Source organism: Geotrypetes seraphini, chromosome 5 (assembly GCF_902459505.1).
Source record: "Geotrypetes seraphini chromosome 5, aGeoSer1.1, whole genome shotgun sequence".
Classification (NCBI taxonomy): Eukaryota; Metazoa; Chordata; class Amphibia; order Gymnophiona; family Dermophiidae; genus Geotrypetes; species Geotrypetes seraphini.
In genome coordinates, this window is record NC_047088.1 from 183,162,993 (window position 1) to 183,189,289 (window position 26,297).

Genomic DNA, 26,297 nt, shown 5'->3' on the forward strand with positions numbered 1-26,297 from the left:
AGGCGCTGCAAGGCATGATTCTCTAAAGAACTTAGGTGCCTATAATGTAGACCTTTAAAACCCTTGCCTACATTACAGGCGCCTAAGATTTAAGCTAGGCACTGCTAAGTTTGATTCTGTAATTGGCTGCGCCTAAGCATGATTGACACACGATAGGCACCATATTTATAGGCGCTAATTACAGAATCTGGCCCTGAGGGGCATTTTCTATAAACAGTGTCCCAATTGTAGGCAGTGGTAGGTGTCTTACTGCTGTCTAACCAGCCAATCGGGACACTTGTTTTAAAAAACATAACGCCCTGAAGCAGGTGCCTACATAATAGGCTTCTGTTGCGGTTGAGTGAGATGTGTAGGGATGCTTAAGCTCGCATAAGTCAAAACGGGTTCTCAATTGCAGCACTAGGGATAAAGTTTCATAACACTGGAAGGAAAAGAATCTCAGAAAACCTCTCAGAATCCATCTCAAGGTAAACTTAGTCTGAGACTTATCGGTTCCTGCTTTCTATCATAGATTCTGAAAAACCTTCCAGTTATTTGTGAAACAATACCAGTTCTGTGACATTATACCCATTAAAAATGTGAATTAAATAGTGTACCCTCTTCATTCAACAGGCTAAAGTACAAACTGTTGAACTGTAATGCAACTTAATAATTAGTCTGGACTAATAATTAAGTATGGACTAATCTATATTAATAAAACGCTAAGCGCGCATGCGCACTCTCACCGCGTGCTTCCCTGATCCCTGTTCTGTCACGCTGTGCCGGCAAGAGTGCGCATGCACGCTTACTACGTCATACATGGCAACTCTGCGTTTAAGAGCGAATGAATGTCTCACTCAGGAAAAGCAAGGGCCCGACACGGTGGAAGAACAGTAGCAGCAGCCCCCAAAGCTCCTCACCAGTCCAATCCCTCTCCAACCTCTCCTTCCTCACCGATGCCGAAGAAGCTGCAGCTGGGGCAGTCGGGGCCTCCTTCGCCACGCCCAACCCGCCCAGGCCCCGCTCCCTCTCGCGGCGCTGGTGGCGGCTGCTGGGAGGAGGGCTCCGAGCCGCTGAAGACTGACCCCAAAACACCGGCGGAGAGTCGAGCGCTGCCCCCGCACAGGGCTGGCGACCTAAACATGTTCCGGGCGGCGGCTGGAACCTTCACCGATGCCGAAGAAGCTGCAGCTGGGGCAGTCGGGGCCTGCCCCGCCGTGCCCAACATGCCCAGGCCCTGCTCCCTCTCGCGCTCCAAGCACTCACTCCAGGTAGCTGAGAGGAATGGCTGCAGGATGTCGTGCCGGTGCTGCAGGTGAAAGGGGGCTGCTTTTGTTGGAGAGGTGTGCTGGGGGGCAGGCAGCTTTGCTCGGGGTGGGGGGGGAGAACAGAAGGGGGCCACAGAAAAGCAGTCAGGGAGAGGGAAAGAGGGTTGCTTTGGAGGGAGGGGTGTGCTGGGGGGCAGACAGCTTTGCTCGGGGGGGGGAAGACAGAAGGGGGCTAAGGAAAAACAGTCAGGGAGAGGGAAAGAGGGTTGCTTTGGAGGTAGGGGTGAGCTGGGGGGCAGACAGCTTTGCTCAGGGGGGGGAAGACAGAAGGGGGCCACGGAAAAATAGGGAGATAGAACGGGGCCATGGAAAAACAGACAGCGTCCAAGGAGAGAAAAACAAATAAAAATAGACAGACAGCGGCTAAGGGGAGAGAGGGAAAGAAAGAAAGACAGACACACATCTATTCTAGCACCCGTTAATGTAACAAGCTTAAAGACTAGTTAAGATAAGTTGCATTACAGTTCAACAGTTTGCACTTTATCCTGTTTCGAGAGGTTTTGATTAAAAACTTTTCATCTTAAATTAGAATATTATCAGATGGCATGTCAGATAAGAGTTATTACCCTTATCTCTATTGGTCTTCAACAAGATAAGCAGTGTGTTTAATTACATTGATTGGTGCTAAACGAAGAGGGTATACTGTTTAATGGGTATAATGTCACAGCATTGATATTGTTTCACAAATAAATGGAAGGTTTTTCAGAATATATGATAGTCTGAGACTTATCAGTTCAGGCTTTCTATCATAGATTCTGATAGGGTGTAGCAGGAGGGAGTGGACATCTGTCCTGCCACCTTACTTTGCAGGGAGGGGGGTATTCGGGGGTTACTTGCCGCTGAGCTGATTGTGTCAGGGAGATTCCCTTGCCACGATCAGCTCAGTGGCAACACGATTCTCTAACTGGTGCCTGTGACATAGATCCAGGTTAGAGAATCGGAGTGGTTAGGTGGGATTAGGCAGAATTAAACAGGGTTAGGCAGACACGATGCTGTATAGGACGCCCATGTGCGATTCTCAAAAGCCGCTTAGGTGGCTGCTGAGACTGGGGATCCTATACAGAATCTGGCTCTTAGTGCTTATTTTTTGGGGGTGCCCATTTTTGAGCACCATATATAGAATTCTCTCCTTTATTTACAGAGTTTTTCATCTCAGTCAGATGGAATGGTCTACCTAGATCAGTTCAGTGGTTCTCAACCTAGATTTGGGGACCTCCTTAGTCAGTGGTTTTGAAGAAATTCTAAGGCAGGAGTGTCAAAACTGCAGTTCTGGAGGGCCGCAAACTGCAATCGGAGAGCCAGATACAATGGAAGGAGTGCACCCAAATATATCTCATGAATATTCATTAATGGTTGGCAGTCTTCCTGTTATAAATAGTTTCACTGAAATATTTACAGTGTTAATCCTATGCTGTAATTCATGTATTATTCTAGTCATTTTTCTTTTTGTCATCTGTTTAGGGTCCTGATGGTCAACCAGGGGTCAAAGGTGAAACTGGAGAGTCAGGACAAAAAGGAGATGCTGGGTCTCCAGGGCCACAAGGTCTTGCTGGGTCTCCTGGACCACCAGTAAGTGAAAAGCACAACTATAATAGACAATTTTGACTTCAGATATGATTTAGTAAACTTTTTATTCTCTTTTTATATTAATTAAGATGCATTATTTGCAACAAGTTGTGCAATTTTAGCACAGGATCCCATTTTTTGTGCTATTAAACATTGAGCTAAAATAGCACAACTTGTGGTAAAATAACTAATTTTAAGGTAGCCTACACTGGTAACTGCCCCTCTGAATGGGAGAAATGTGTATGTAAATGCTGCCATAAGCTTTAATAGTCCTGCTTATTTCAGATGATTCTTACCACTTAATCTTTCCTTCTTTCTGTCACATAGGGTCCTCATGGTGTTCAAGGTCTCAAGGGAGGTCGAGGAACCCAAGGTCCACCTGTAGGTATATTTTGGTGATTTTTCATCTGTTATCATACACCTGTCTGTCTGTCTGTCTGTCCACTCACTCATTCACTCATGACAGGGTTAAAATTATTTAAAGGGTGCTTAGTTTTTCAAGTGTTCATACAGGAATATGCTGATTTTACTTCCTGTCCAAAGGGACTGAAGAATATTCCATTGAAGAGTGAAGGATCATTAAGGACATGTGTTTAGAACTAAACAGGAATATATTTCAAATTCATGAGATGAAAGGACTGTACTCTATAATGCTGCAGAGAAACAGTTGTTGAATATTTTAGTTATGATGTTCAGTGCTCTAATAAGATTCAGTGTTTTATTTTTCTAACCTATTCCATTAAACATATTTCAGGGTGCCACTGGATTTCCTGGATCGGCAGGCAGAGTTGGACCTCCAGGATCCACAGTAAGCAAATACTTTATTTTTATTACTGTATTTATTAACCTTCATATTCATAAAGATAAAAATAACCCACTGGCCAGGCTGGCAAAACCACTCCTAAAATGTACTTGATTAAAGATTTTCTGTTTATTGTTTTACACTTCTATCTGCTATCTCCCATCTAGATAATAATATTAGATACGTATATGTTCAAAGTTTAACATTCATATAGCAGTAATAAATCAAACTTAAAATTATGAAATGGCATATAATGACATAACACATACAAACAACGTAGACAGTTAAAACACCTCACAACAAGTCAATTAAAAATCAAGAAGAACCATAGGTCTCAAGAGAAGCTGTAAGAAGCTTTCTAAATCTAAGATGATTGTTCTTCTCTTGCTGCAGCTAAGTATTTCAAAGCTCTGGCCACCTCACTAATGCTGTTTGTGAGCCACCTTGCAAGCAGTATTATTCCATTGTTCCAGGAGCATCAGGCCATCAAGTTGCAGCCTGATGCTCACAGGCCACCTCATGGGGTTGGCAACACGTTATAAAAGCTGATCCCAGAGCACCTCTCTCAAGCACAAATCCCCACATGTGACCACCCACCAAATATAAAGGACCCCTCAAGTTGGGACCCTCCCACCTGAAAGAAGCCACCCTACTGGAAGACACTCCACCCTGCCTCTCATCCTCTGTTAGCCTCACCAGGGTCTACTTTTGAAAATCCCTGGTCCCTAGTGGGCTGCTGTCCTCACCAGTACCAGGATCCAAAGTGGTAATAGTTTTTCATGTTACAACTGCTAGCGGTCATGCCTCTAGGTGTCAAATACCATTACTGAAATGAGACAAAAGTGTGATAGCTTTGTATACCAATGCCCATAGTATGGGAAACAAATTTCCAGATCTAGAGGCTCTAATGGTAGAAGCCAATATGGATTTAGTGGTGGTCATGGAGACATGGTTCATGGAGAACCATGACTGGGATATAGTTATACCTGGGTATAATCTATTCAAGAGGACAGGTGGGTAAAAAGAGTGGAGGAGTGGAGGAGTGGTGTTGTACGTTAAGAATATTAAAATGACAGAATTCAGTAGGTAGAATTGTGGGACATAAGGGGTAAAGAAGAAGCACTCTGGGCTAATCTGGAAAGAGGGAATGAAAAATGTATTTACGTGGGTGTGATATACAGGCCTCCTTCACAGAAGAAATGGAAAAAGATTTAATTGAAGACATTCACAAGATAGCTAGGAAAGGTGAAGTACCACTAACAGGTGATTTTAATATGTAGACTTTGATTGGGTTGTCCCTGCTGCGGGGTCACCTAGAAGTAAGGAGTCTTCTATTTACTATAGAAAGAATTGTTCCAGCAATTAGTAAGAGAATTTATGTGGTGATAGAAACTATTTTGGATTTATTGCTTACAAATGGAGAAAATGCTTCTAAGGTTACGGTGGATGACCATTTGGCATCTAGGAACAAATTCTATAAAAAGTGTCCTGATTTTAGGCAGCCTACCGCTGCCTAAAAGCCAATCAGAACTCACGTTTTTGAAAAAAAAAAAACAAACCCTGAGGCAGGCCGCCTACATTGGAGGCGCCTCCGGGAAACTAGTGAATTGCGAAGGACCGCCTAACCTCGCCTAAGGCTAGGCATGGGCGTGGTTTCACCCAGAAGTGGCCTTAGGCGAGCTTAGGCAGCCCTAGGCACCTCCCTAGGCCAATGGAAGGCGCCAGAAATGTAGGCCACCCCTAAACATGCCTACTTTGGTGTTAGGTTCCGTTAGGCGCCATGTAATAGATGCCTATCTTTTATAGAATTGTGCCTAAGATAGGCACCTATCTCCTATTTACGATACCATAACCAGCATTAGAGTCATAGTGCAGCTTGATAACTCCTCCAGCTAATCCCATAAGCAATATAGCCACAATATTCTGCATCATTCATAATATGCTTAGAACTGTTATCCTTAAAAACTAGTTTTATAGTAATTCATTTAGAAAGAACTAGGCCCTACACTACTGAATATACTATAAATCTTGAAAAGAAATGTAAATATTTTAATTTCCAAAGCATCCAAAATTAACAGATTTAACATAAATTTATTATCCCTTAAGCAAGGCTGTACCAGGGACATCCCTTTAGCTACCAAATCACTTACACAGTTCATATTCATTACTGTAAAAAATAGTTATACATCATCAACATACATTCTAAAAGAGAATCCTTACAATGACAACACCTCTTCTGATGGTTAGAGACCAATTTTGAATAGCATTGTTGAAAGCACTAAACCCTGGAGACCCCCTAAACTTATCTGAAATTGTCCGGAGATTTCACCTGCCACCTCCATCAGTAAGACTTGTAAGTCAAAAAAGATTGAAACCCTTTCCAGCTTTTTCATCCACCCTAATAAAATAATATGGCTCAATATGTCTATTAGTTTGTTAATTTTTGTAAATATGTAGGTTTGGATGATTCTTAAGTTATAATAATTTACTACAGCTTCAATTATGTCTTAAGTACATTGATATAAAGTAGCGTTCCACAGGAAAAGTAAATTTTATCCATTGTATACAGTACAGTGGTAAGGAGGTGGGGGATAAGGTATTTGATATACCTATTGGAAAATAGAATAGACCTTACACCATGGGGATAGGTCTCAGTGAGGATGGAAAGTCTCATTATAGGGGTTGGGACATGGTCTGAAGTTATGTTTTTTTCTAATAAGAATATGGGATAAGATTTGTGCTTGTAAAATATTTTGATTTTTATGTAACCGATTGTTAGTGTTTATAAATTTCACTAGCTGTATCAAAGAATCACAGAACTCATCTTGCATTTCTCCACCTGTGTTAACCTATAAGATCTTCATGTCCCCTTCTGGAACCTGCTGCCCCACAAGATGGTGATTTTATGCTGTTTTCTTTAGGTCAGCATATTTAATGAAGCAAAAACACAGCCTTAATAATATATAGATCTGGCTATATTTTGCATCAAGACTAATATAAACAATATTTTAATATGTGAAGTTTAGTTTTCAAGTGATGAAAAATTATATTCTGTAATTCAGTCTTTGTACTCATTTTAGATACTTTCTGGAGTTTTCAATCCAAAACTACTTGGATTTCATATGAAGCTTTTATGCTAATATCAAGCTTTGTAATGTTTTCTAGGGGCCTATAGGTCCTGCTGGTCCTCTGGGTGAACCAGGCAAAGAAGGTCCTCTAGGTGTTCGTGGTGATCCTGGTTCTCATGGTCGGGTTGGTGACAGGGGAGCTGCTGGGCCTGCTGGTAGCCCCGGAGACAAGGGAGACTCTGGTGATGATGGGCAAAATGTAAGTTTTGGAAAGTTTTAGACTAACATTTAAGCATAATGGGGGTGCTTTAGGTTTTCATTCATTAAAGCTTTGTAGCTTTTCCACAAAGACTGTCCTATTCATTAAGGAAGAAGTAATTGTATAACTTAGCCCATGTGTAAATAGCACACATATTCATTTTCCTTGATTGGTACCATCATATTTTCAAAACAGAAGTACATTCATATTCCTGTTAGCCAAGTTACCCCAGGGAATGCTTAAGCTTACATTTCCACTTGCCTTTTGATGTTAACATAAGTTTGTTCCCACCACCCCTAACAGTGACCCTCATCTAACAAGGCTTATTCAGGTTTAATACATGCATAAAGCAGCACTTAAATATTTATCTCAGAAACATTTTTCTTGAATAACCAGCTATGTCTCTATTTCACAACACCTGCGATATGCACATATTAGATCCAGGTGCATGTAAATTGAAAGAGAGCATGACCTGGGTATGTTTTGGGTGGGACATGGGCGTGGCAAGTTTGTAGACATTTAGGGGGGAATTCTACAAATAGCGCCTAAACTTAAGTGCCGGTAAGCACCCTACCAGCGCCTAAGTTAATTAAGAAACACTACTTTATCCTTAAGCAAAAAAAGAAAATAAATAAAAAAAATTTCTACCTTTCATCTGGTTTCTGCTTTCCTCATATTCTCCTTATTTAATTCCTTCCATTCACTGTCTGCCTTCTCTCTGCCTCTTCCATTTGTTCTGTTACTGTGCCTCCCCTTCCATCTCTTCCTCCCCCCCCCAATTGGTCTGGCACCCATCTTCTTCCCTCTGCTCCACCCATAGTCTGGCATCTGTCTTCTTCCCTTCCAGCATTTTCTCCCCACTCTCTGTTCCCCATTTCCTTGCAGCATCACTTCCCCTTGCTCTCTTTCCCATTTCCTTTCAGCATCACTTCCCCTCGCTCTGTTTCCCATTTCCCTTTAGCGTGTCTTCCCCATTTCCCTTCAGTGTTTTCTCCCCTCTCTCTTCCCCATTTTCCTTCAGTATCTGTTCCTTTCCACCTCCCCCCTTCAGTGTCTGTTCCTTTCCATTCCCCTCCACCCTCTTCAGCATCTGTTCCTTTCCACCCCCTCTGTTCCCCATTTCCCTTCAGCATCTTCTCCCCATTCTCTGTTCCCCATTTCCCTTCAGCATTTTCTCCCCTCTCTCTTCCTCATTTCCCTTCAGTGTCTGTTCCTTTCCACCCACCTCCACCCCCTTCAGCGTCTGTTCCTTAACTTCCTTTCCACCCCCCTTCCGCACCCTTCATGCATCTCCCTCTCTCCCTTCCCCTTACCTTTGCGTCAGAGGAGAAGCTTCCACAGACGTATGGGACTTCAGGCTCTGGTTGCTTTAAACAAATTAAATTAAAATACACCACGAAGGGAAGGGGGGGAGGAAGGTAAATAGATGTGGTGGCGATCAGTAGGTGGGAAGGAAGGAGAGAGGGAGATAGATGCGGCGGCAATCAGTAGGTAGGAAGGAGGGAGGGGGCTGCATGTGATCGGTGACCACACGCGTTCCCTCCCTTAACTGCGGAGACAAGGCCATTCACTGCTGCACGGGACTATGGATGGCCTTGTCCCCGTACCCGCAGTGAGCACTTTCTTTTTCTCCACCATTTCGGCGGGTTACCTGCGGCTAGCCATGGGTAACAGCTACTTTGTCATTCTCTAATGTATATTCTTTCTAAAAGAGTTTGCCTTCTTTAAAATAGTGCACACAATTATTGGCAAATGAAAAATACAGAATGTCTACCAGAGATAGGCTGTCATGCAAAATCATTGGATATGTTGTTGACATTTTCCATATTGTTGCAAAAGAAAACCCAACTCTGGTAGACACTCCCATTTATCATGCATGATTGCCTTAACTAGGTAATAAACTCTGAGGAACAGAGAATATCAGTTTTACAGAACCGCCAAGAGGGCTGACCATCTCTCTGCCCCTGGTACAGCCAGTTGGTGGCCAGAGGCAATAGGGGTTGTCTCTCCATTTCACAGCAACAGGAAAGACCTTCACAAAAGGTCATTTTCTACTGCCACGGGAGTAGCAATAAATGACCTTTTATGAAGGCCTTTCCTGCTACCGCAGCACAGGAAGGAAACCTAGTAAGGGATCCCGGCCCATTGGCGGTAGGGTGGGAGAAGACCTGCAAAAGTGAGAGTCTCCCGCTGAAAATGGGCAGCTTGGCAGGTTTGGTCTTATGTATGTCTCTACAATGTACATGTTCTGGAAGCACTCTAGAAATGACAAGCAATAACAGCAGTGCTTCTACTGTCTTTCTAAATAAAGTATTGGATGGAAGAGGGGGGTTTATTTTTTTCTGTATTGTTATTGATTGATTATATGTGCTTAATATGATTATCTATAATATAATAAAACGTTAAGCTGTCTGATCTGTAGTTCCGTGGTTGGCAGAGTGCGCATGCGCGCATACAAGGATCCCTCACTCCATCTAACATAGCGATTTCGGCAGCGACTCCCCCCTCCGGTCCTCACTTCGTCACACTGGCCGGCAGCACTGGACTCCCTGCTCGCCACCTCTCAAGCTGTGGTGTCGGCTCCTCTCATGAGCCTGCACCAGCATCGGAGAAGGCTTCCGACGCTGGTGGGGATCGTGAGAGGAGCCGCCGCCGACACTTTTAAACTTGAATAAAACCTTCGGCCGCAGCAGGCCAGCCCGCGGGAAGGGAAGGGGGAGCGAAAAAGAACAGGACTCCAGCTACTGGAATGCAGGCTACACTGCGGGAAGGGAAGGGAGCAGGCCAGATCGTTAAGAGAAGGGAGGGACCAAACGGAGCAGGACAGCTCGCGGTAAGAGAAGGGAATGGGAGTGGGGGAAAATGCTGCTACTGCTTCACAGGGACCTGGAGGGGAAGGGAAATACCGCTGCTGCTTCTGCAAAGGAAAGTGTGGGGGGGGGAAGGAGGGAAATGCTGTTGCTGCTGCACAGGGAAATGGGGTGAACATGCTGCTGCACAGGGAAAAGGAGGGAAATAATGACACAGACAGCAGGAGATAGAGAGACAGAAAGAAAGACACAGGGGCAGGGAGAGGGACAGAAAGACAGACAGAGAATGGTGGCCAAAGAGAGAGAGAGACACGGAGGGAGAGAGACAGAAAAACAGACAGATATATATTCTAGCACCCGTTAATGTAACGGGCTTAATGACTAGTTAATATATATATATGTATATTGTTTTGCACTTTTTGTTAGCTTTGAAAACTTAATAAAAGATTTTTTTTTAAAAACCCCAAAACAAAGACATTTTATTAATTTAAAGTTATGACGCTCTCATTTTAAGGGTCCAGATGGTCCACCTGGTCCAGCAGGAACAACTGGACAGAGAGGGATTGTTGGTATGCCTGGCCAACGTGCTGAAAGAGGCATGCCTGGCCTTCCAGGAGCAGCAGTAAGTAGTAAACGATCTGTTCATAAATTGATACTACTACTACTACTATTAATTATTTCTTAAATGTTTCTACTCTCCCCAGATTTCTCAATTCCCACTTTTAAATTAAGGATCAAAAAAACCTCATTTTCAAAGAATCTACTAAAAATGTCCAAATCCTGATTTTGGACATTTCACACTGTGTAGTTCATTCAAATAGCAAGGGGTGTAAGGTGTGTTGTGGTTGTGTTTTGAGTGGGACTAGGGAAGGTCCAAATTAGAATGTTGAATAAGGATTTTCAAACGGGAAGACATGTCCTTGACTAAAAAGAAGGGCATTTTAATTGAGACCTGTTTCAGTCAAATCCAAGTTTCAAAATGTTGCTCTATTTGAGCAGCTGATCACTGCAGGGATTTGTGCATGCCCCCCTCCTTAATCTTTCAGTGGTTGCTGCCCTATCCCTCGTCCCCTGAAAGTGAAATTGAAAAGAAAACTAGGCTCTCTGTCATCTGCAGGTATTAGGGCCATTCTGAACAAAGCAACAGGCAAGTCAGAAAAGTATAGTGAACTGTGAACAAAAGGCTGAAGGTTCAAGTTCCACTTCATCTCCTGAATATTTAAGATACCTGCAAGCTTAAATGGTATTGAAGTGGTGTATAGGCACAATAGGTATTTTTCAGGTCCTGGAGGGATAATTTTTTCTTAAAATAAAGTTAATGTGGTTTGAACCTGTAGGCCTTGATTTACAGTCCACTGAATTAACCACTAGACTGCTCTTTAGGGCTATTTATGTAACTATCCCCCCTATTTAAGTAAGGTGCACTAGCCGATTTGGCATGCGCTAATTGATTTAGCACACGCTAACGATTAGTGCGTGCTAAATGCTAATGCGCCCATTAAATTCTATGGATGCATTAGCATTTAGCATGCGCTAAATCAGTTAGCACACGCTAAAACTGCTAGCGCACCTTAGTAAAAGAACCCCCCATATTTTTGAAAATGATGCCAGACAGACAGCCATATCTCTGTTTTGTTTTTTCATTTAAAAGTTGGATTATTCACTTTGGAAAATTGCTATTTATTTTGGACGCTTTCAGTGCAAAAGCTTCCATCTCGCAGCTATAATGGAACAGAAAAATCTAGATGTTTTTCCTGTTTGATAAAGGTTGTGAGATGGATGATTTTTTGCATGTTACGAACAGGACATTTCTTCTTTAAACTTTTTTGGAAGTAAGGTTCTGTACAGTAAAGCACACTAACATCCAGATCTGATATTGGTGGAAATAGTATTTAAAACAATGTGGGTCCTTGCAAAGTCTGAGTACTTTATTCCACACACTGTGTATCAATTTGCAAAGGAACAGATGTACATACTTTCAGGGGAAAAGTACCTACAGAAATCTGAATCTTTTTTTTCTGAAGATACTTTTCCTCCTTTAAAATGGCATGCATTTTTGTCTCCCTTGTCTGAATCCCCTATTTTGCCACGGAAAGCTGTTGATCTCAGAGCAATGCTTGTGTCTGGGAAACTGAAGGACTGTTTTCAGACAGCCTGTTTATTACTGATTTGTTACATCTGTCTCAATAGCTAATCTTTCAACAAAATAGAACCCTAGATAATTAAACCATTCAGCATTAAGTTTCAACAAGCAGTTGCTTTAATATGTAAAAGACTTCATTACGCAGATTTTCTTTTGTCCCTGAAGACTGCTACATGGGTAGAGATTCTTATGTGAACTCCCTTCAGTAAGGTGAATTATATTAACGAGAGGAAGATAACATAAATTAATTACAAGTATATCCCCAAATTCTATAAAACTAGATTTTACCACCGTTGGAAATTTATGGCATGTCATAATCGGAGGAAAATTTTTACAATTTTTCTTATCTCTTCTTTTAGCTTAGCAGGCTTAAAATTTGTTGTTTCTTATAATGTGACTTCGTTAAAGATAATGGAATTCCTTACCTTTGACTCATTATCCTAAAAGTTAAGTTCATATAAATGTCAATGCAGCCCTTTATCTTTATTGTAATACTCCAGTTTTTTAAAGTTTGTTTCCAGAGGTAGTTACAAACCAGCCTGTGTTGTCATTATAGGGTACACCTGGGAAACAAGGTGCTACAGGAGCAACAGGAGATAAAGGACCTCCGGGTCCTATAGGTCTACCTGGTCCCCATGGTCCTGTAGGTGAACTTGGTCCAGAAGTAAGTATTATTGCATATGAAAACACTGTAGAATTATGATTAGTCTTATAGAGACAGAATTAACAAGACATCAAAATATTTGACTGTTTCATGATCTATTGCTTTCTCTTTGATGTGGCATAGACATGGCTTGTCATGAGTTTACTGTAATACTGTTCTAGCATATTTTTGTTCATTATACATTTTTTTTTGGGGAAAAAATTGTGTGCTAACATCATAACATACTAATCCCCCCCCCCTTTTTACAAAAGTGTGGAAGAAGTTTTTAATGCCATCCAGTGCGTTGAATGCTCTGCGCTGCTCCGACACTCATAGGAACTCTATGACTGTCAGAGCAGCGCAGAGAATTCAGTGCGCCGGCTGGTGCTAAAAACCTCTTCTGCATTTTTGTAAAAGGGGGAGGAGGTAAATGTTAGCAGCTAAAAACCAATTGTCCCATCTATAGCTATTGTACTTATCTCTAGTGTCATATTCACGAAATCCATGAAAAAAAGTGATTTTATCAAATATGAATTATACTTGAAAACTTGATATTCAGGCTCTTTTGAGCTTTACATGGATTAGTGCAATGCCTCCATGAAGTTTTTCTATTAAACATTTCATTTAGAAAATGTAAAAAGTCCATATAAAAAAAGGCTGTGATGCTGCTCCAATGCTCTTAGAATTCCTATGAGCATTGGAGCAGTGTCGGAGCATTTAGTGCTCTGGACCGCTGTAGAAACTTCTACCGAGGCTTAGTAAAAGAGGGCCCTGGGGAGATATTAAGAGAGAAAAAAACCCTGTAGCAGCTTTACGTGTACTGTAACTTAACTAAGTTAAAAGGAGGCACACTGAAGAATCCCACACTTATAGCCAGGTTAAAAGAGGGTGATCTGTGTTTTCTTGCATAAATGCCTTTTGGAAATTGTCATCCCAGTGAATAGGATGCTATTCATTTGACATATTACACCAATTTAGCAGACATGATAACTATTAGTGACCTCTAATAAACTGGTTCCTACATATTATTATCTAGAATAGCTGTTTTCTATGTGCCAATGTTTATATGATTATTTCAACAATGATTGTTACCTATTAAGAAAATTATCATCAGTGGGCTATAAATGTTATCAATCAATAAATGTTGTAAACAGATAACCAGTGTCTGTGTAATATAATTGTAGCAAGATCAATGAGGAACTAGAGCGGCCATATGCACCTGTGTAGTATTAGAGTGAAGGAAAAGTCTAACCTCTTTAACCGATTTGTAACCTAAGACCTCTACGCCCGACCTCTTGCCCCAAAGTTCTCTTATGCCTCCTCCCTGTTTTCCTGCTCACCTTCACATATAGCCCCTCTATATTGTACCTGTATTCTGCTTACCTATATAAATTGTATCTTTATTTGCTGATTGTACCTTTACTCGCTGATTGTCCAGCCCTTCTTTGCTGTAAACTGCCTCGAACTACTACGGCTTTGGCGGTATATAAGAAATAAATTATTATTAAAACTAGCTTTATAGCCCGTTACATTAACGGGTGCTAGAATATATGTGTGTCTGTCTTTATTTATTTCTCTCTCTGTCTCCTTAGCCGCTTTTTCCTGTCCATTCTCCCTTATTTTTACCTCCCCTGTGTCCACCACCACCCCTTCACTGCTCCCCTTATCCAGCAGCAGCCCTTCTCCCTTTGTTTTACCTCCCCTCTGTCCATCAGCACCTCTTCCTGCTCCCCCTATCCAGCAGTAGGCCTCCCTTCATTTTCCCCCCTGTCCATCAGTACCTCTTCCTGCTCCCCATGTTCAGCAGTAGGCCTCCCTTCATTTCCCCCCCCCCCCGTGTCCATCAGCTCCTCTTCCTGCTCCCCCTGTCCAACAATAGGCCTCCATTCCTTTCCCCCCCTGTCCATCAGCACCTCTTCCTGCTCCCCCTGTCCAGCAGTAGGCCTCCCTTCATTTCTCCCCCCCTGTCCATCAGCACCTCTTCCTGCTCCCTCTGTCCAGCAATAGGCCTCCCTTCATTTCCCCTCCCTGTCCATCAGCACCCCTTCCTGCTCCCCATGTCCACGGGAGTTAGTACAGGGCCGGTGTCTGCCATTCTCCCCAGAGTCCTTGCGCCCCCCCCCCTTCCCTTCCCACGGACCTGACTACCTACCTGGCGATTCAAACAGCATGTGAAGCAGTCTTCACACGCTGCTTCGGGTCCTTCTACTGTCCTGATTTACTCTGGCACGTCCCTGATGACATCATCAGAGACGCGGCAGAGCAAATCAGGGAAGTAGAAGGGCCCGAAGCAACGTGTGAAGACTGGTGCACACGCTGCTTGAATCGCCAAGGTAGTCGGGTCCGCGGAAAAGGACTCTGACTCCTGTGGTCTGTGGCGGAGGGTGGCCAGGCTCCATTTCAGCCGCAGGGAAGGCTCACTGCCCCAGCTCCTTACCCGTCCGTAGCCCGGGCAAAGCCTCCCGCGCTTTCTCAGCGGCCCGGCTCGCTCAGTTGTTTGTTTTTTTACTCCGCTTCCTGCATTCGCTGCTCTCAGTGACGTAATAAGCGCGCATGCGCACTTGTGTTGCCACATCCCGACAGAAAAGGGATCAGGGAACACGCGAGTACCAAGTGCGCATGCGCGGCTAGCATTTTATTATTTAAGATTATTAAATTAAATTATTATTAAAATGATTGGATCTTTTGCGTTCACCACCTGCACCACCATCTCCATAATGAAAACTCTCTAAATAAATTAAAACTAATCTTAAAACATTTCTTTTTTAAAAGATGCCTATCAATAAGTGGAGAAAAACAAACAACTTTTTATCTCTTTTCTTTTTTAAGAAATGCCGTCCCTACCTTCCTCTCATTATTCCCTATCCCTCCACCTAGTACCGTTCATCTCTAATTTCTCATAGTTTTAGTTTTACTCTTTTTTATTTCATATTAATTAGATTTTTAAAATTTAACAGTTTTTGTTGGTTGTTTTTTTTAAATTCTTACCACTGTAAACCGCCCAGATACATGTGATGGTCGGTATATCAAGCCTTAAATAATCTTGAAACTTGCAAATAAATAAGCATTATGGAAATCCTGAAAACCAGGCTGGGTTTTGGACCTCAAGGACTGGATTTGAGGACTCCTGCTATAGCCCGTTCAACTTTAAGAAAATTGTTCTTTTATTAAAATGAAACTAAGCTGCTCATACACTAGAATACATGTTGAAAAGGTTTTAGCTCCTAATTCTGTAACATTCTTAATATTAAATTCCACTAGTCAATAGGGACTGCTCTGCTTTCTTCTTTGGCTGTCCTAATATTAAGAGCCATGTGCAATCATATATGTGTAGAATACTAGCTCTTAAATGCATGAATGTATGCATTCACATATAAGTGCTAGTTATGCACATGGCGATATTCTATAAGATAAATCACAAAAGCCTTAGGGGCTGATTCTGTAAAAGCAGTGCCTGCCGTGGCAGGTGCCTACAAAATGGACGCCTGCCGTGTGTCAATCACCGACAGGCGCCACTTTCAGAATTGTGGCTCGATGGGATCCTAGGCACCAGAAATACAGGCCAAGGTTTCACAGGCCTACATTTCCGGCAGCTAGGGTTCTGTCAGAATTGTGGCCAGTGGCGCGTAGTAATGCCAAAGTCCAGTGCCGTCCCTAACCACGCCTACTTCCAGGCTTCAGCGTCACTATGCGCCACTAGCTGCTAGAGACCTAGGCGCAGGTCCTGGAGGGCCATGTAGCAGTGCCTTTTTGGGGGTAATTACTTTTTAATTGGTTTTAAACAACATAGTCAATTACCCCTTCGTTTAGCACTAATTAAAACAATTAAGTTAGGTAGCAGTAGGAACATGGGCAGAGCCAACATTTATGTGCACAACTTACAGAATACTGTAAGTTTTATATGCATAGCTGCCCATTTAGTACCTGCTATAGCCCTGGAGTAGGTGGATGTGCCAGAATGTGGGCATATTCCTGCCAACTTATACTAGTTTTCTCTAAGCTCAGAACGGGTTACAAATCATGTACTCGAGCATTTTCCCTTTCTGTCTCAGCAGACTCACCATCTATCTAATATGCCTGGGGCAGTGAAAGATTAAGTAACTTACCCAGGGTCATAAGGAGTAGCATGGGGTTTGAACCCACAACATAGAGAGTGATACAGGGGATAAATTATCCCCGTCCCCACGGGATCTCAATATCCCTGTCCCCACGAGTTCTGTCCCTGCCCCATTCCTGCAAGCTCTGTCTAAAATCTTTAAGGGCTTGTGTGATTAAAAGTGCGAGGCTTGTGCAGATGAGAACAGAACTTGCAGGAATGGGGCAGGGACCAGGACAGAGCTTGTGGGGATAAGATGGGGATAGAGAAAGCCTGCAGGAACAGGGAAAATTTTTCCCCATGTCATTCTCTTGTACCTCTAACCACTATACTATACTCTCCTCCAATAAAAAAACATTTCTAAACTAGGGTTCTAGAGGCTCCTACCATGGACTAGCAAGGTAAATGCTCCGATGATCATAGGAATTCACCGGCCCAAGGTAGAAACCTCTACCACAGCTCTGTAAAAGCCAGTGCTAATCCTTATATTAACTTTTTAAATAGTTATAGAAGTCATTTCACTTTATGGACCCTAACTCAAATTCAAATCCAGATAACTTCTGGTCACTGCTGTACTCAGATATTCAATGCTGGCCACATTCTAGATAATGCTGAATATCCAGATTTTTCTAGATTTGTTCTTCTAAGAATTGATGCAATTTGTTATCTCAGGAATTATCTATAATTTATTTAAATTAAATAATACAAATATTTACATTGTCTAGGGTCTTCCTGGCATTGATGGTACACCTGGCCGAGATGGAGCCGTTGGACCCCAAGTAAGCATATTTTAATATTGTTAAGCTTATGTTGAAAATTTGTTTGCATATTTAGTATGTTTATATGATTGTTGTATAAATTTTGTACTGCAATCAGTTGCTTTAATTCATACATTTCCCATTTCTACTAGGGGCTCCTTTTACAAAGGTGCGCTAGCGTTTTTAGCGCACCCACCAGATTAGCGCGCCGTGCACTACCCGAAAAACTACCGCCTGCTCAAGAGGAGGTGGTAGCGGCTAGCGCGTGTGGCAATTTAGCGCGCGCTATTCCGCGCGTTAAGGCCCTAACGCACCTTTGTAAAAGGAGCCCTAAGTTATTCATCGGCAATTTCACATTTGTTATATTGAATATCCAGTCTTAGTTATACTATTTTCAAGAAATTCTGCATAATTATGTAAACTAGAGAGATGATTGTGTATAAGAAAGACTATCTAGAACAGTGGTCTCAAACCCAAACCCTTTGCAGGGCCACATTTTGGATTTGTAGGTACTTGGAGGGCCTCAGAAAAAAATAGTTAATGTCTTATTAAAGAAATTACAATTTTGCTTGAGGTAAAACTCTTTCTAGTTTATAAATCTTTCCTTTTGGCTAAGTCTTAATAATAATATTGTCATTTATAGCTAAAGAGACATATGATCAAGAAATTTTTATTTTACTTTTGTGATTATGATAAACATACCGAGGGCCTCAAAATAGGACCTGGCGAGCCGCATGTGGCCCCCAGGCCACGAGTTTGAGACCACTGATCTAGAATTAGGTTGATGTTCAAAACATTTACCCCGCTAAAACAGAAAATATGGCCCTATATTTTTAAGGTGTGCTTATAAACCAACCACATGCACATCTAATGCACATCTTTAATATCTATAAAATATCATTAATTGTATCTTCTGTTATAAGGATATCAATTTGAGAGGTTCTTCAGGAGAGTTGGGTGGTTGTTCTAGGGACTGGGTTGTGTATTATCAATTTAATAGAGTGGCTACCTAGAAGTTCTTTGAGTTTTCCTAGACTGGAAACGGACTGAGAGGGAACGCTATTAATGTGAGTTACAATTAAGATGTGTTATTCTACCATTAGTTTGTGCTCTTTTAGCACAGGTCCAGTTTTATGCAGTGAGACCTAATTACTGGAGTTAACAATAAAAAATCTCTTCATGTTAATGTTTATTAAAATTGAATATGCCACTTCAACTGACTACAGATCCAAGCTAGGTACAATAGATAAAAAGATATAAAACAAACAAAAAAACCTCCATAAAATTGACAGGTCAGATCTAGTATACATGCAGCAAAGTCATGCCACTTGCATACTATTAAAACAAACAAACAAAAAATCAGATTGTATTGTATTCCACAGGGATAGATAATGTTACCGACTGACTACCAGTAAAATTCAATGTATATTTTTCCCTTGTTGTAACTCAATGCCAAAGGAGTGATGGAAAAAATATGTTTTCAAAAGACTCTTGAATAATTAATTTAAAAATTTCCTCTAGATCAGGGGTCTCAAAGTCCCTCCTTGAGGGCCGCAATCCAGTCGGGTTTTCAGAATTTCCCCAATGAATATGCATGAGATTTATGTGCATGCACTGCTTTCAATGCATATTCATTGGGGAAATCCTGAAAACCCGACTGGATTGCGGCCCTCAAGGAGGGACTTTGAGATTCCCTGCTCTAGATGTATGTATTTGGGGAGTTAGTTCCATACAGAAGGAGTGTAATAGAAAAAAAAACCCTTTGGATCTAGTGAACTCCCATCTAGCCCTTTTTAAGGATGGAACAATTAATCTGTGGTTCTGAAGTGTCTAAACCAGTGGTTCTCAACCCTGTCCTGGGGACCACCCAGCCAGCCATGTTTTCAAGATATCCCTAATGAATATGCATGAGAGAGATTTGCATACCTGTCACTTTCATTATATGCAAATCTCTCTCATGCATATTCATTAGGGATATCTTGAAAACACGACTGGCTGGGGGTCACTGGTCTAAACCATTTTAGAATGGCCTTCGAAATACCTGTATAAACAATGTTACAATAATCTATTTTTGACACCAGATATGCATGAGTTAAGGTATGAAAAACTGGTTCATCAAAATAATGTCTGACAGAACATAATTATCTAAGAGTATAAAAAACATTCTTAGTGATCTCTGTAATTTACATAGAAATATGTCAGCAGATAAAGGCCAAATGGCCCATCTAGTCTGCCCATCCGCAGTAACCATTATCTCTTTCTTTCTCCGAGATCCCACGTGCCTATCCCAGGCCCTTTTGAATTCAGACAGTCTCTGTCTCCACCACCTCTTCCGGGAGACTGTTCCATGCATCTACCACCCTTTCTGCAAAAAAGTATTTCCTTAGATTACTCCGGAGCCTATCACCTCTTAACTTCATCCTATTCCCTCTCATTGCAGAGTTTCCTTTCAAATTATAGGCTTGACTCATGCACATTTATATTGCGTAGGTATTTAAATGTCTCTCAAGAACACTATCATAGTGACAATTAAACAAAAAATTCAAAAATGTCACTCACCAGCAGTGGGCTACCTCTCCAAGATCTAACATTAAGATCCAAATCAGGTGGAGAAAAAGCCTCAAAAACTATTATCATGCAGCAATCTTTGATTTATAGCTGGCATTCTTTTTGTCATTGGCAAAAAAACTCACACCTGCAGCACAGTGTTAAAAGAACTAAAAAGGGAAAAACCCACTACTGTGCACAGTAATAATTTATAATTTTTAAATTTTTAGATCATTTTTATAAATAGCTTTAAGTTATAAAGATTCAAAATACAAAAAAGTCTGAAAAAACAGAAGCAAAATAACACAGCTCTGGCGCCAGAGAACAATACTGGGAGAGATCCGCCAGTACTAGATAAACTTCTTCTTTTCAACGCCATTCATAAGCCTCTCACAGAAAGTAAACGATCCAAGAATCTTTATAACTTAAAGCTATTTATAAAAACGATCTAAAAATTTAAAAATTATAAATTATTACTGTGCACAGTAGTGGGTTTTCCCTCTTTAGATCTTTTAACATTGTTCTGTAGGTGTGAGTTTTTTTGCCAATGACAATAAGAATGCCAGCTGTAAATCATCAAAGATTGCTGTGTAGTAACAGTTTTTGAGGCTTTTTCTAAACCTGATTTGGATCTTAATGTTAGATCTTGGAGAGGTAGCCCACTGCTGGTGAGTGACATTTTTGAATTTTTTTATTTAAACAGCTCTATCATATCTCCCCTCTCCCGCCTTTCCTCCAAATTATACAAATTGAGATCTTTAAGTCTTATCACAAAGACCACACACCATTTTAGTAGCCTTCCTCTGAACCGACTCCATCCTTTTTATATATTTTTGAAGGTGTGGCCTCCAGAATTGTACACAATATTCTAAATGAGGTCTCACCAGAGTCTTATACAGAGGCATCAATACCTCCTTTTTCCTACTGGCCATACCTCTCCCTATGCAACCTAACATTCTTCTAGCTTTCGCTGTCAACTTTTCAACCTGTTTGGCCACCTTAAGATCATCACATACAATCACACCCAAGTCCTGCTCTTCCATTGTGCACATAAGTTCTTCACCCCTAAACCAGCGTTCCCAAACTCGTGGCCCACAGGCCGCATACCCTCCAGGTACTATTTTGCAGCCTGCAGTCTGGACACGATGATCAACTGCTCCCTTGCTGCAGTTGGTTGATCCGGTTAAAGCTGCGGCCGGCGGCAGCTCCTTGCGCCATCCACACCAGCATTTCTCTTCCCCCTTCCCTTCCTTTGTGGAGCAGCAGCGTGTCTGGCCGGCTCCTTTGCTCAGTCGATCATTCCATTCAAAGCCGCGGGTAGCGGCTCCTCACGCTATCCACTCCTGCATCAGAAGCCTCTCTGACGTCACAACATCAGAGAGGCTTCTGATGCAGGCGCAGATCTCGCAAGGAGCCGCCACCCGCGGCTTTGAACGGAACAATCGATTGAGCAAGGGAGCCAGCCAGACACACTGCTGCTGCACAAGGAAGGGAACGGAAGGTGAGGGGAAAGAGAAATGCTTCTGCTGCATAGGAAAGGGGGACCCTAGGGAAATGCTGCTGCTGCACAGGGAGAGGGAGGGAAGGGGGAATATAAATGCCTCTGCTGCACAGGGAAGGGAAATGCTGCTGCTGCTACACAGGAAAAGGGAGGGGGAGGTAAAGGAGAAGAGAAATGCTTCTGCTGCACAGGAAAGGGAGAAGGGAAATGTGCTTCTGTTGCTGCTGCACCCAATTGGGGAAAGAGAGGGAAGGAAGGAGAGGAAAACAAGTTCATGGGAAGGAAAGGAGATACCAGACCATGGAGGGGGAGGGAGAGATGCCAGGGCATGGGGGGAGGGAAGGAGACAGATGCCAGACCAGGGGAAAGGAAGGAGGGAGGGAGAGAAAGGAAGGAAAGAGATGTCAGACCATGGAAATAGGACAGAAGAAGAGAGAGATAGGAAAGGAAGGCAAGACATGGAAATGTAGATTTTGAAAAGAAAGCAGAAAAATTGAATAGTAAGTTAATGCCAAAGATGGATGCAAGTTCGTTTCCTTAGAAAACCAGGGATCACAATGAAATAGGAAGTCAGAAAAGTAGCTCAATGTGTACGAATGGCCTGACTTCAAATATAGAATACTGTCTCCAGAGAGTGGTCAAATCATATATACTCTGCTCAGAGATATGAAACTCAAAAAAGGAAGGCTAAAAGCCACCTTTGTGAAAAGAGTTCACCTTTCAGTCATTGCGATATTTATAACAGATCTATTATAAATATCGCAATGACTGGAAGGTGAACTCTTTTCTGTCGCCTTCCACTCAACCAGTTCCTGACCTAGCCCGTCACTTTGGGACCCATCCCAAGGGCACTCAGTTTATTTATTAGATGTCTGTGTGGAACACTGTCAAAGGTTTTGCTAAAATCTAAATACACCACATCTAGCGCACATCCTCTATCCAATTCTCTGGTCACCAAGTCAAAGAAATTGATCAGATTTGTCTGACAAGACCTACCTCTAGTGAATCCATGTTGCCTCCGGTCCTGTAATCTACAGGATTTCAGAAACTTGACCGTTCTCTGTTTTAAGTGTTTCCATTAGTTTGCTTACCATAGAAGTCAGACTTACCAGCCCGTAATTCCCTACTTCTTCCTTACTTCCACTTTTGTGGAGAGGGACCACATCTGCCCTTCTCTAGTCCTCCGGTTCCACTCCTGATTCTAGAGACTCGTTGAAAAGGTCAATCAGCAGAGCTACCAGAACTTCCCTAAGTTCCTTTAGCACCCTCGGATATACACCATCCGGCCCCATCGCTTTGTCTACTTTTATTTTAGCTAACTCCTCACGAACACAACCCTCTGAAAAACGATCAAGATCTATTACTCCTCCATCCCTATTCATATTTGTCTTCTGGGGTCCCGCTCCCAGGGTTTCAGCAGTGAATGCAGAACAGAAATATTTGTTAAGCAATTCGGCCTTTTCTTTATTAGTTTCTACATATTCCTCCCCTACACCTTTGAGTCTCATAATGCCACATATGCACTTCTTCCTTCTCCACATTTTACTATGTCAGCTATTTTTTATTCCAGTTGCATCTTTGTTTTCCTGACCAGCCTCTCTTAACTTTTCCAGATATTTTTGCCTGTCTTACACTTTCTGTGATCTTTTGTAGTTTATGAAAGCTAACCTCTTATTCCTTACCTTCTCAGCTACTAACTTTTGAGAACCAAAGCGGCCTTCTTTTCCTCTTACTTTTACTTATTTACCTCACAAAAAGGTTTGTCGCTCTTATAATTACTCCTTTTCAGTAAATGTCAGCTGTGAATCCACTATCACCCCCTAGATATTTAAATTTATTCACCATAAGAATTGGTTTCCCCAGAAAAGATAAAGTAGATTGAGGTTGGGATTAGAGAATGACACGGGGAAAAAATCTGTCCCCGTCACCGGCCCACCATCCTTTGCACCGCCCCGTCACCACCGTTCCCTTCACCGCCCCGTCACCGTCACCGCCATCCCTTTCACCGCCCCGTCACCGCCACTGCCATCCCATTCACCGCCCCGTCACCGTCCCCGCTGCATCCATATAAGCCTTAGTACTGTAATATTTAGCTTATTCCTTTCTTATAAATCAAAGTTCCTGCTGCTGAACTAGAGAAAGAGATGTTCAGCTGGCAGGGCTTTGTTTATAAATTTTTATCAACACAACTAATATACTATTTTATCCTAAAGCAAAAAATAAATAAATAAATATAATTTTTTTTTCTACCTTTGTTGTCTGGTTTCTGCTTTCCACATCTTCTCATTGAATTCCTTCCATCCACTGTGTGTCTTCTCTCTGCGTCTTCCATTTGCTGTTACTGTGCCTCTCCCTTAACCCCCCCCCCCCCCCAATTGGTCTAGCACCCATCTTCTTCCCTCCGCTCCCGCATAGTCTGGCATCTGTCTTCTTCCCACTCTGTCTTCCACATTTCCCTTGGGGGTCTGTTCCTCTCCACCCTCCTTCAATGTCTGTTCTATTCCTTTCCACCCCCACCCTTCCCTCCCTCCTTTACCATCTGTTTCTTTCTACTACCCTTCAGCTCCTCTCGCGTGGCCTATCTACCTTCCTTCCTCTTATTTTCATGGCACGTTACAATGTAATTTGTGCAAGCCACTGGAGCCTGCAAGCTCGGTCCCTGTCCCATCCCCACAAACCATCTCGCTTCTGTGCTCCTATTTTCTCCATTTCTAATATCTCCCCTATGTATCTGTCATTGCCCCCCCTGTGTCCATATACCATCCCCATGGCATGTCCCCTTTATGTCTCTGTCCCTATGCCCCATGCACATAATTTCCCCTCTTTCTGTTACCTTCCTGTGTCCAGATTTCCCCTATCTTCCTCTTCCATACCAGTGTGTCTCTTTTTTTCAACCCCATCTAGCTTTTTTCCCTCTTTCTTCCCCCCCCCCCCCCCTGCTTCTAGCATCTGGCTCACCTGCCAGTCCTTCCCTTTCTTTCCTGCTGTGGGTTTTTCTTTCCGACTTCATCCCCTTGGCCCAGAATCCTTTCCCCTTTCACTCCCTCCTTCCAATTTGAGCCGGGAACACTAGCGATCGCACGGTCCCCGCAGCCACTACCTGCCTGCCCAATCGATCCTAGTGTTTAGCCAGCTCTCTCCCTTCTCCTCACCTTAGTTTGTAGATTTTCTTTTTCGGCGACCCGCACGCTATCAGAGAGCCGCGCACACGCAGCTGCTCAGTGTTCAATCTTCTGCTCTGCTGCAACTTCCTGTTTCCGGTTGCGTCAGAGCAGAAGATTGAACACTGAGCAGCCGCGCGTGCGGGTCGCCGAAAAAGAAAATCTACAAACTAAGGTGAGGAGAAGGGAGAGAGCTGGCTAAACACTAGAATCGATTGGGCAGGCGGGTGTGAGCTGCGGGGACCGCGCGATCCTTCATGCCTCACTGCGGGGACAAGACCATTCACCGACCCGCGGGCGGTGAATGGCCTTGTCCCCGTCGCCGCAGCGACTGCTAGTTTTCTTCCCCGTTTTCGGCGGGTGACCCGCGGCTAAAATGCGGTGGCCGCGGGTAAACCGTCACCGTGTCATTCTCTAGTTGGGATCCCTAAACAGTAATCCAACAAGAGGCACATTTATCAATGTTTAATACAAGATTATGTTTACTTAACCAATGTGCTGCTACAATTTTGAACACCTATCAGATCTAAAGTCATTGGATCAATTTTAGCTATAATCAAAATCTCTTCTGAATATCAATATACTTTCATATTCTTGGATGATCATTAATAGAGGGGCAATAAAGATATTAAAAAGAATTGGTGTCACTGCAGACCCCTGTGGAACACTGTAGGAGAGATGGAATTCCTTGGATGTAGAGTCACTAGATTTTACAGAATATGTTCTATCCATAAGAAATGAATTGAACCAGTTAAATGGGCCTTTGAGTCAATCCATATAGAAGACAATCTATTCAATAGCAAGTGATGATCTACAAGATCAAATGCTGAGGCCAGGTCTAAGGAAATAGCCAAGGCCAGATATCCATTATCTAATATTTCAAGGGTTCACTCAAAAAACAACACATGACCAACCTGTCTGGAGTGTAAAATATTTGTTTTCTTAATAAATGTAAAAAGTTGTTCAAGTACTAACTGCTGAGCCACTTTTCCTGGAAAACACAAGGTAGATATTAGTCTACAGTTTTGCACTTTTGATGGATCGAGTTTATTAAATTTAAGAATGGGTGTAATAAAAGAATGTTTCTAAATACTTGGAAAGGATCCTATCTCAAAATTTTGATTAATCATATGTAAAAGTAAAGGAAAAGACCATGTCCATCCATTTTTAACCATGATAATGATACCGGATCATGCAATCTATTTATTATATTTATCTTTACTACAATCTAGCATAATTTTATCAGTGAGCATGGTTCATAAGTTTCTAATTTGGCTGTAAGCAAACTGATTATCTGAATCTATATCATTCTGTGCTACTGGTGAGCTTGGTTGAAAATATCTTCTTAAAGAAATTATTGTATTTTCAAAATAATCTCCTAGGTTGAGGAAGGGATCGGTCAGTGTTATTCTATTAGTAAGGGATTTAAACAGTAAAAAGAGTTGTTTTTTTTTATTTTTGCTGCTATTAATTAATCTATTAAAATGTTCCTTAGTCAATTTCAGTTGCAGAGAGTAATATTTCCTTTGGTGGCGATGTTGGTTTAAATCCTATGTTTCTATCATAAATGCTCAGTATGAAGAGTTGTTGTATTATGATACCATCCATAATGCCTCTTTTTTTGTTTTGTTTTATC

The 26,297-nt window shown here is 42.2% G+C and overlaps 1 protein-coding gene across 2 annotated transcripts in view; it reads left to right on the forward strand.

Moving 5' to 3' along the window:
- COL5A2 (collagen type V alpha 2 chain) overlaps positions 1–26,297 on the forward strand; it is a 306,470-nt gene that overhangs the window by 245,642 nt on the left and 34,531 nt on the right. For both annotated transcript variants that reach the window (XM_033945794.1, XM_033945795.1), the window contains 7 exons: positions 2,769–2,876; positions 3,201–3,254; positions 3,628–3,681; positions 6,841–7,002; positions 10,327–10,434; positions 12,512–12,619; positions 17,420–17,473. In XM_033945794.1, the coding sequence (XP_033801685.1) occupies positions 2,769–2,876; positions 3,201–3,254; positions 3,628–3,681; positions 6,841–7,002; positions 10,327–10,434; positions 12,512–12,619; positions 17,420–17,473 (648 nt within the window). The remainder of the gene's footprint in view (positions 1–2,768; positions 2,877–3,200; positions 3,255–3,627; positions 3,682–6,840; positions 7,003–10,326; positions 10,435–12,511; positions 12,620–17,419; positions 17,474–26,297) is intronic.